This window comes from Aplysia californica, unplaced genomic scaffold, assembly GCF_000002075.1.
Source record: "Aplysia californica isolate F4 #8 unplaced genomic scaffold, AplCal3.0 scaffold00246, whole genome shotgun sequence".
In the NCBI taxonomy this organism is placed as follows: domain Eukaryota; kingdom Metazoa; phylum Mollusca; class Gastropoda; order Aplysiida; family Aplysiidae; genus Aplysia; species Aplysia californica.
The window spans coordinates 955,446-967,025 of NW_004797516.1; the positions used below are offsets into that span (position 1 = coordinate 955,446).

At 41.0% G+C, this 11,580-nt stretch overlaps 1 protein-coding gene across 1 annotated transcript in view; it reads left to right on the top strand.

The window, feature by feature from the left end:
- LOC101863442 overlaps positions 1-8,858 on the top strand; it is a 23,364-nt gene extending 14,506 nt beyond the window's left edge. Inside the window, exons 5-8 of the mRNA XM_035970283.1 lie at positions 191-444; positions 2,487-2,597; positions 7,020-7,054; positions 8,564-8,858. Of these exons, the coding sequence (XP_035826176.1) occupies positions 191-444; positions 2,487-2,597; positions 7,020-7,054; positions 8,564-8,754 (591 nt within the window). The 3' untranslated portion in view covers positions 8,755-8,858. The remainder of the gene's footprint in view (positions 1-190; positions 445-2,486; positions 2,598-7,019; positions 7,055-8,563) is intronic.
- The last annotated feature ends 2,722 nt before the right edge of the window (positions 8,859-11,580 follow it).

The following is an 11,580-nucleotide window of genomic DNA, read 5'->3' on the forward strand; positions in this document are numbered from 1 at the left end:
TTATTATTATTATTGAGACAAGGACCCTCTTCGACCTGGCAGTTGAGGTCAACCAACATATAGGGTCAAGAGTCAAAAGCCAAAGGTCAACTCTCAACTCATGGCATGGCGTCAACTTTCGCTTTCGCGCGGGTTTTGTGAGGTTGCCTTGCCTGACTTGCCTCACTGTCATGAAGTGTTAAGTTGAATATTATTTTCTTATTCTGATCAAGCTCACAAAGAATATATTGTAATTATGAGCAACCCAACGTCACCGAAGCGTCTGAAGACAGAGACGGAAAACCGCAACACCAACGATGTTGAGAAAACAGGAGTTGGAGTGAAAGCCGACATTGTTGACAACATTGACAACACTCTGAGTGCTTCTGCTGCTGCTGACGGTGGAGGCGAGACTGAGAGCAGTGGTTCCTTTCGTTTTAGTGATTCCACCAGCCTCGAGGACTTGTACGTATTATTTTAAAACTGAGCTAGATCTATGAAGGGAAGGGTAAATTTTTACTTTCACTCCCGCACGAAAATGCGTGGGGGGGGGGGATAAAAAGTCTTTTTGACCCGTATGCCGTATATAAAACACACACATGTATAGGAGGCGCTTCTACTTTTATTAGTCTAGATCTAGATTCTAGATCTATATATCTAGATCTAAATTCTAGATCTAATTAAAATTTCGAAGTGGCTAGCCGTATTTTTTGTTAAATGGTCAGTCTAGCCATCATATTAAGAATAAGTACGGCTAGACTGCCAGTCTAGCCCGTCATTAAGTACGGCTAGCCTCTTCCTTAAAATTGTATTAATTATAATGATGGCATCTAGATCATATCTAGATCTAGATTCTAGTTCTAATAATATGAGCCATCGCAAATCACTTGTTTTTAAGAAAATCTCAAATCAACTAATTTCCTAATTTTGAGGAAATACGTACAGGAGTACTGGGGACGACGCCTCTCTGAAACCGTCCAGTCCTCCAGATCCATTTGTAACCAAGAATCTAGTGTGTTTTAGCAAGGTTTTACGGAGCTCGCTACTGCAAAAGGAAAAAGTAAAAGGTCAAATATGCGCCAAGCCCAAGGGGTGGATGTCAGCAGAGAAGTCCAAACGGGGAATCAGGCTTACTCTGCTCACCTCTTTAGCCTCTTCAGCACAAAGTCTGCTAGCTTCGACTACCAAGGCATCCCAATAGCAGTTCACAAGAGAGTGACAAACATACAAAAGGAGAAGAGGAAAAATGACGATAGTAAGGATGAGGAAAAAAAAATCAGCAGTTCCCCCTATGTTAATTAATGTTCCGGCACAGTTTAAAAGCCATTGATCAATCAGCCCATTTACAATTCTTATGTGCATTAGAACATGTTAATAGCCCCCTTTTGGGAATGGCCTAGAAAGACAACTTTTGTCATGCAGTAGCACTGCCCTGGTGTGGGGGCCAGATTCATTTAGGTTAGGTCTAGGGTCATATATATATGCTCCCTCCCCCGAAATCCTCCACTTTTTTAAAAACACGCTGAGAATGTTTTTACACAATTGGGCCCATTGTATCATTGATTGAATCAAAGAGTTTACATAACAAGACTAGGGGCCACTTCTCTCTTTGAGCCAATTAAAAAAGTGTCCTCAAAATTCGGTGGCGCCCTCTTCACAAATGCGCACCCTTTGCGAACAGAGAGTTACCCTACTAGTGTTTAATAAAATCAAAGTGAAACTAGCAAGTTTTTGAATAAATTTCGGAAGAACGCTTTTTTAAACTGGTTACGCTGGCAAAAAAACTCTTCCGGAGGAAAGGGTGATTGTTTTCTTTGTTTACTTTGACTTTAGAATGAAAGGCGAGAGGTCATTAAAACTCCTAAAAAAAACTCCTAAAACTCCGCACTGAACGAACCCGAACTGCTGATGAACTGCAGTCGATCTGCGCACCCAAGGAGGTGCTATTCCTATTCTTCTTCTGGAAAAACGAAAGAGAGCTTCTAAACAGACTGCAGCGCCATCTGAAGAAAAGAGCAAACTTCCTGCGGACACTTTTTTGGCTGAGTGGCCCATCTTGTTATGTACTAGATCTATCTTTGATTGAATAAAGACATCTCAAATATGCTAATCATTTGTGACGAATAATGTAAAATATTGTAAAGTCAAAATTTGCGGAAAATGAATCAAAATGAACTAGAATTTAGAATTTAGAAGTATGCTATTGCGTCCATATAATAGACAGGAATGAAAGTAAAATATTACTCAATTAAGTGCAGTTGAACCACCGTTATGGCCACGGTACCAAGACAATCTCTTGTACAAATGGCCATTTCCCATTTTCAATTTTCCTTCTTGCGTTAAAAATAATATAGGCCTAATGACATATAAGATGTTCCTACCTAAGACAACTAATATGTCTCCTTGACGATGGGTGGCTGTCTTAGACAATTTCAACTGTAGGTGTAGATCTGGTGAGAAATTCTGAACAGTCCATCCATTAATTTTCAATGGCCATTCTGTTTCAGGCGAAAGCTGTCTATGGAATTCATCAAAGAACGCAACTGGGACCAATTCCACAGCCCAAGAAATGTCCTTCTGGCTCTGGTGGGAGAAGTTGGAGAACTAGCGGAAATCTTGTAAGTGAAGAAGTGGTTTTCTCACTAACCTATGTCTCGCTATTCTCACTCCCTTCGTCTTGTTTTACCGGAAATGATCTAAGAGGGATCAGGGCTTATGTTACTGGGTCTAATGCTCCACATCCACAGGATCGTGTTGGTGTCCGAATAGACATCTAGATCTAGTCACAGTCAAGGTTGTCAAATTGGAGCCAAATCCCAGAAATTTGGCTGTTTTGGATCGTGTCTGGCAGCCTGGAGAATTTCATTTGGCTCTCTGGCTCTTTTTTGGCTCCAAACTCCAAATGTTCAAGAAGAAGGGGACAGAAGAGGCAAGAGAAAAAGCAAAAGAAAGAATGAAGGGGAAAAAAATGAAAGTGAAGAAAAGAGCTTGGATTGCTTAAAAATTATTAACTAGTTAACACGATTTAATTCCCTTACCCATTTGGTCTGAATAATTTATAACCCTTCAACCGCCGTGCAAGAGCATAGTCTCGTGCTCGTGTCTCGTTGCGTTCGTTTGCGACACGCTCTCTGTTCCTTGAACCATAATGTATTGTGTGCAGAGAGGCAAGCCATCGTTAAGTGTGTAAACAACGAATGGTCCGGCCGGCGGCGGTCCCACATCCCGCTCAGTATCGGTAGTGAGCCTTTTTTTTACCAGAGAGGCGAAAAATGTTTTTACATTATTATTATTCGTTCTCAACCCACTTACGGCCTTGGTGATTTATCGGCCTGCGAGAGGTCATGGGGGGAGTCCTCACTTCATGCCCTCACCGGGGTGGGAGCATTTCTCACCAGGGGGGGGGGGTGAGGATAGCGAGACATGGATTATCCTCACCCTGGGTGAGAATAAAGGTGGCCTGTGAGTTATTATGAAATAATATTTAGAAATGAGGATACATAGAACTGCCCAAAGCTTATTCTGTCTGGGCTAGGTTTTTTTTAGTGAGCACTTGCATACAAATCTGAACAAATACAGTCCGTGCCGGCTTTAAGCACGCCGGCATAAAGCAGGTTTTGGACTCAAGTACGCTAAACAGCTCTTACTGAGTTTTTGCTTTATAAATTACACGCCTTTAAGCACGGTAACTTTGGCTTCGGGCACGCTTCATTTACAAGACAGTCAATACTTTCCTGATGACCCATCGAAGTTCGAACACAGTCTACACCGCTGCAGTGAGTGTGTTAAGTGAAACACAAAGAACGCAATTGATGGACATACACACGCGCAAAGAGGAAGGCAGAGAGATGCACACAGCCGCCCGCACGGACATAGGATCCAGCCGTGGGCAAAGCTACACACAGACGAAAAAATACAAACGGCAAAGGGAGGCTGAGTGCGATTTCACCTTTGCCTCTCGCTATCCGATAATCCTGATTATGTATCACGCGCGAAGTGGAATGAATGTAGCACAGCGGGCAATGGTACGCACAGGCAGTGTGTAAGCCTAGGCCCAGTGTGCTGTACCATGACTGGCCGTCTAAACTAATTTTTCCTTTCCCATTCGACCAAAGATACTCAACTACTTTGATTCGACCACAAAACAAAACAATCAAACAAAAACTACCTTGGCGGGTAAAAATGACAGCGCCCACTTTTGCGCAGCCACTACTTACGAAAAAAGGGTAATAACTAAGGAAATTTTCAACTTAAAAATCTTTGGATTATGTACGATGTCTACTTCGCACTCAAGCACACTTCGGCATTAAGCACGCTTATGCTTTCTCCCGATGACCGTGCTTAAAGCCGTCATGGAGTGTAAATACGAGGGCTATCCCACGGAAAACCGAAATTTGGCTGTAATTTGAAAACTTCAATTATATTTTCCCATTCTGTAAATGCACACTTGTAAAACAGTCATTTAGGACTTTCCCGATTGAGCACCATGAACATCGCACAAACTAAACGAACACGGCAGTTCTCCAAAGATGGCTACCTACTTGGAAAATTGGTCAAGTGTAGAAGTGAGGTCTATCATTCGGTTTCTGACAGCAAAAGGTCTCAAACCCAAAGAAATACACACTGAAATAAAGTCAGTTTACGGGGAGAAAGTATTTGGCAAAATCACAAGTATGAGTGTTATAGTTATAGTAAGTTCAAAGCCGGGCATACACGGATGTCAATGATAAAGTTCACCCAGGACCTTTTTTTCTGCCAAGACTAAGGACAACAAGAGTCGCGTTAACGAACTCATTCAAACAGACAGGCGCCTAAAAATTCGCGAAATTTCAGAGTGGCTAAACATTTCAAAGTCGACTGTCCACAGAATAGTGTTTGATTAGCTGCACTATCGAAAGGTCTCTGCTCGATAGGTCCCGAAAGAGCTGACAGCTGACCACAAGACGCAACGTGTTGAAGTGTCTCAGATTTTGTTAAATCATTGTCGCCAAGCTGTCATGGGAGTCATGTACGCATCTGGAGACATCCAACAATATGAGTAAGCATTTCTGAGTTGCATTATTACAGGTGATGAGACTTGCATACACCACAAGACCCCTGAGACGAAGAGGGATTCAATGGTTTGGAAGCACATGTCTTCACCTCCCCCGAAAAAGTTTTAAGTTCAGTCATCGGTTAAGAAACTCATGGCCACGATTTTCTGGGATGCTAAGAGTGTTCTGTTTCTTGACATTCTGGAACCAGAACAAACTGTTAATGCTAACAGATACTGCCAGACTCCTGATAAGGTGACAGAGGTTGTGAGCTGAAAAAGACCAGGCCGGTTGTCCAGCTGGGTCCTTTTGCAGCATGACAATGTAACGCCACACACCGCAAATGCTACGAAAGACTGGAGCCAAATGTTCGGCTGGAAAGTTCTGCCACACCTCGCTCACAGTCCTGACTTGGCCCTGTCAGATTATCACCCTTTGGACCAATGAAACGCCATATTTCTGGACACAGATTCACCGACGACGAAGACCTCGTGGAAGCCGTGAAAGATTGATGAACAATTTTTCAGGGAGGGGGTTTTCTCCCTGATCCAGCGATGAGAAAAATGTGTCCAGCGGGATGGTGATTACATTGAGAAATAAAGCACAGGTTGAGGTATAATGTGTTACATTTTTATTATAATAGGACAAAGTTTGTTGCTTTTATGGACCTTTTCCGGTTTTCCGTGGGACAGCCCTCGTATATACCAATCAATTTAGTTGTTTTTTTAATTTGTGTGTTATGTGATAAATAGCCTTCCTACCAACATCTCTGAGCCCAAAATATAGATGTGTACTTGAGTAGTCTTCTTTTGTGTCATGGAGATTTACGTAATATTATATTAAAGCATGAGCACATGAAAGAGTCCTTTGCTTTCTTTGTGAAGACAGCAGCTGCAAACTAAAAATCGAATGTTTTGACTTTAAAAAGCAGCAATGAAATTGAACAATTCATCAATGGCGTAATACTTTACTTATTTTATCTGGGTTCTTCTAGCTCTTCAGCCTGTCGATATGGCAAAGGATTTACAGGTTTTTATCAGCTGTGTTTGGTAGCTGTTTAAAGTATTTCCAATATCTTGGGAGGCAGGTATGTAGGTACTACGTACGCAGGTTGGTAAGTGCGGGGAAGGTAAAGAGGTGGTGTGATACTGTTTCTTCCTGGCTGTCACACAATGAGCAGTCAGGTGGGGTATCCTTGCAGATCCTATTTAGGAAGGAATTCAGTGGGATAACTACTTTATGCTGCTGCCTAGTGACACATCATGCTGCAGCACACAACAGTAGATGGGGTTTTGAGTTTAGAGACTGCATTAAAATTTGTTATTTATTGTTATGATCAGCTGACCTAGCTGTTATTGATTAAATAAATTTTGCCAAATAAGCAATTATTATGAAAATTATCATCTTACTTGCATCAAAGCTCCAAGTACTTGAAACAATTTTTTAAAAATAGAACGTTTAATGATTGAAACTGAATTTTGAACCCAAATCTGTTTTTCACATTCTAGATAATGTTTACTGGAAATACTTTCTTTGCAGATTCCAGCTGACTTTGTCGAAAAGCTGTTTGGCCAGCCTCTTTAATCGATGGCATCATTTGATGACTGTTGTGATTGCCATGAGATTATCAATTCGAACTAAGTTTACTAAGCCTGTCAGTGTGATAAAAAACAATTAAAATTAAAGCGTAACTTTTTTTGGGGACAGAATTTATTCCTTTCCTAACCTGTGCCTGGTTACGACTCACCAATCCACCTGATATAGGTCATGAATGGAATGAATTCTATTTATGTATCCAATAAAATGATGGTTTAATTTTTTTTCTGTCTACTTCTAAGTGTGCACGACAACAAGACGTATTTCTGTAAAATAATACAAAACTGCTGCATATTGTTTTTCCTTTGAGATCTCTGTTTGGAAATAAAAAGTAATAATGTTTTTCATAGGATGATTGATTGTTTTTCAACCTTCACTGTTTTTGTAATATGTCCTTTTTTTCTATTCCAGTCAGTGGAAAGGAGAAGTCAGTGAGGGACTCCCAGGTAAAGATAGGCTTTGACTGTGGTGTTTTTTATTTTTGTTTTAACGTTTTTCCTGGGCATGTCATTTTCATCCTTTACTGTCTCAAATGGAAGTGCTGGAGGCTATAGCGAGCAGATTTTCAGGTCCTGAAATTTTTTTACTTTTGCAGAGTCTACTTAAACGGATTTTCTTACGTTAAGCTTTGTTTTCAGTTCAGAGAGATGCTCAAATAACAAAGAAACAATGTGGGGGTTCTATTTTCATTCTGTTTACTGATGTTTTTGGATAAACTGTGTTCGGTTTAAGGGAACCTGACTGTATATTCTTTTATTCAAAACGTTGTATGTAGGCCTACATAAAAATGAAATTCCTACATAACGTAGAGATTTCTGAATTTCTGTTTCCCACCAATTTCACTATGTGCTTGCTAGATTGTAGTTGAGATTTTTGTGTGTATGTACTGATTATGAGAAATTGGCATTGTTACTTTTGGTGAATTTTCATTTGCAAACTCTTTCCAGAGCTGACTGATGGCATCGGTAGCCTTGTAGTTAGGGACTAGACCCTTGATTGTGAGATTGCGGGTTTGGGGTTTGAGCCTGAGCTCAGTCTGACATGTCCTTGAGAAAGGCACTTTACTTGAATTTCAATTTTGGCTCAGTCTTTTTGGAGAAGGATGTGTAATTCTGAGGTCCTGCCTCTCCTTCTTTCCTATCGAATTATCAAACATCTATTGGTCCTGATCTCTTCTACTTTTTTGTGTATGTCACTCTCTTGTTACACTTCTAATCTTCAGCTCTTGTACTTGTATGATCTTATTGTGTTGCAAGTGCCATAAAATTCTCGCTAAAATATATTCAAACAACAACTAAAACCATCTCCAGAGCTGACTGGTGGTATCGGTAGCTTTACGATTAGACTACCGGACCCGTAGTTGTGAGATTTCAGGTTCAGAGGTTCGAGCCTCAGCTCGGTCTGATGTTGTTTCCTGGCCTTGGGGAAAGGCATTTTACACAAACTTCCTGTTTGGCTTGGTCCTTTGGGAGATGGATATTAAACTCGGAGGTCCCGCCTCTTAAATAATCTATTTGTGATTTGTGTGAAGGACCAACATCACTGCACAAGGGGCATTCCCATAAGCGCTCCGTCCCCAGAAGAAGAACATCTCGAAGTGTGCAGATGCTGACGGTTCCAAGCAATGGTTGATTCCATAGCCTTCTGCTCCTCCCACTAAGTCTACTTAAATAATCTAATATAATGTTGATAGAGGTGGTAAACCTATAGCCTACCCGGGGGGTGGTTGGTGGGTGCTCTTGTGTGGTTTGCTTCATTTTTTCTATCAAACATTTATTGGTCCTTATCGCTCTTCCTTCTTTTTTGTGTTTATTACTCTTTCGTAACACTAACACTTCTAATTTTTGGCACTTAAATTAAGTTATATGACCTTATTGTGTTGCAAGTGCTGTAAAATTTTTACTGAAACTAAACTAAAAAAGCCTTTACTGTTTTGCATAATTTCACATTTCCAGAGCTGACTGAAGGAGAGCGAGAACATGTTGGCCAGGAATTAAGTGATGTACTTCTCTACCTCCTTGACCTCTCACAACGATGTCACATTGATTTGCCTAAAGCGGTCCTCAAAAAGATGGCTGCAAATGCAAAAAAATATCCCAAAGACAGGGCATATGGCCGTGCGAATAAATACACTGACTATCAGTGAGCTTGTGCTAATCTCCTGTTTATATACACTTTTTTTTCAACAAATTTTTATGATTTATGTGTTGATTTTAAAAACTTGTTATTAAACAAAAAGTTGAAAAAGCTGTTTCGTTCTTCCGATTTTTTTTCGTCCTGTCTCTACCAGGGCGAAGGTCATTTATTTTATATTTTTTGTGCATGTTACCATTGTGAACTTTGCTTAAGAATTATGTCATGTTTACATTCAATATAAATATGATAGAAGTCTTTTGTGCTTGACAATAGTGTGAATAAAGATTACTTGTATAAGTTAATGACTCAGGGGTGTTAGAAATAGAATCTAGAAGAAAAAGCAGCAAGTATTTTTTTCCGTTGCAGTGACTACAGGAAGATCAAGAAAAATGACAGAGACTATGATTGTTGTTTATTTTTAACTTGTATTGACTCCGAAGCCGGGGTCATTCGAACCATAGCTCAGCACAACACCAGCCGAGCTAACAGTGTTTTCAAAAAAGAGAGGAAGGTTGCAGAGGGTGAAAAAGTGGATACATAGACATACGGTTTTCTGCTCTTACAGCCGAAAGAATTCTTCATTCTTCCAATGGCCTGTTTGCATGGATGTGGGATATAATCAGCTTGGAATAGAACCCCTACTGCTATCTGTGGTGTAGTGGTTGAGCGTTTCTGTTGCACGTAGGAGACCTGAGCCCCATTGCTGAGTGGGGAGAATTTTTATCGAGTTTCTCAATCTTTCTGTTGGGATGATGTATCCCTCTCAGCCCGGGTTGGCCCTGACAGGCACAGTCAGAAGCCTGCCTTCTAAATGATCTAAGTCGTGTTGATGGCGTAAAACACTAACATTAAAAGAACGCGTGGTTTCAAAAGAAAAGGAAACGACTTCATGAAAATGTAAGAAGCACACTCAAACTCAAAGTGATGGGGGTCAGAGATTTTGTGTGTGCTTAAAACAACTTTATGATCCTGATTTATGTGGTCAGGTGATCAACCTACACCGGCAAGGAGTATGAAGTTATTGAACTTCGTCCCCATTACTTAACTGGCTGAGTTGTTTGATCATTTTGTGCAACGTACTGCAGTCGGGCACGGGTAAGTTGAACAGGATACTGTGCGAGAGGTACCTCCAACACCAGCAAAACCTATACCATATCTTCGTTGATTTTAAAAAGGCCTTCGACAGGGTCTGGCATGCAGCCATATGGGCGACCATGAGGAAATATAACATCAACTTCAACCTGATCAACGTCAAACAACTACTACTACTATATGACAAGGCCTCCAGCGCAGTCTACCTTAACGACAGCAAGGGGGACAGGTTCAAGACAACAGTCGGGGTGAGGCAAGGCTGTTTGCTCTCTCCCACTCTCTTCAATATCTTTGTAGAACGTATCATGACTGACACACTGGAAGACAACAATGGAACAATCAGTATTTGAGGCACGACAATCACAAACTTGCGTTTTGCCGATGACATCGATGGATTAGCAGGAGTAGAACTGGAGCTCGCCACTCAAGTGGAGTGGCTGGACACAACCTCAGCGGCCTACAGCATGGAGATAAGTGCCGAGAAAACCAAACTAATGACCAATAATACTAATATCAATGGCATCAACGTGTACATCAAAGTCAGGGGCGAGAAACTTGAAACCATCAACTGCTTCAAATACCTTGGATCAGTCGTCTCAGATGAAGGCTCAAGACCAGAAATTCTCACCAGAATCGCGCAAACAACAGCTGCGCTGTCAAAACTGAAGTCAATTTGGAAGGACAGAAACATCACGCCCAACTCGAAAATCAGACTCATGCGCTCAATGGTCATCTCAATATTTTTGTACGCCTTCGAGTCGTCGACACTGACAGCAGAATTGGAGAAAAAGGGTTCAGACAACAGAGATGAGATGTTACCGCAAACTCCTTGACATTGCATACAAAGACCACATTTCAAATCCAACGCAGTGGGGCAGCATGAAGATCTATTGATCACAGTGAAGAGACGAAAATTAACCTTTTCGTAGCTCGGCGCTCCAAGTTGGCCCGCTGTTTTTATACAATGTATTAACTCAGAGCGTAGCGCTGCTCTTTGGCGAGCACTATATCACAACGTTTCACGAAGCCGCGCACCACCCTGGATTCACGTTCTTGTGCAGGCAACAAAAAGTTTGCCTTTTCGTTTTTCACTTTCACTTTCAAAATTTCCAAAAGTATTCAGATACCATTTTGAAATTGTTTCTTGCTGTCAGAAGTTGAGTTGCTTGAACACTTTCCAATTTACTGGCGAATTTCTGCGGTCACTTTCCAGAGCGTTCCCGAGACGTTTTACCTACGATACCCTGAAAAGTGAAAGTTGTGGCGCTCTGACTGACGCTGAGAAGACTCTCTCAAGGGAGTCACAGATTCTATATACACAAAAAGGTCCGATGATGAAGATGATTTTGAAAGGATGAAGTTACTATGCCGGTGGACTATAATGCATAACCGTTTAATTTTGCCTAAGAAGCAACCAGTAGTGAAACGAGTATGTGAGATTAGAATGCATAGACACTGATGATGAGATGATGGACGATATGACTGACCGGTTGTTGAAATTACGATATGGCGACAGATATGCTGTGGAGCTGTAAAGGAGAGCATAGAAAGACAAAAAAATGAACAGGAATAAGTGGAGGGGTTAGAAGATAAAAAACTGTGGGCTCGAAACACAAACAACTTCCCCCGCGTTTCTCAGTTTACAGTTATGGTTTTCACAAGTTTAAAAAAAACAACTTTCTCTTGAAGATTCGGGATAAATTAAATGCTTCATCTTTCATGTCATGATAAAGTTCTCCATAGT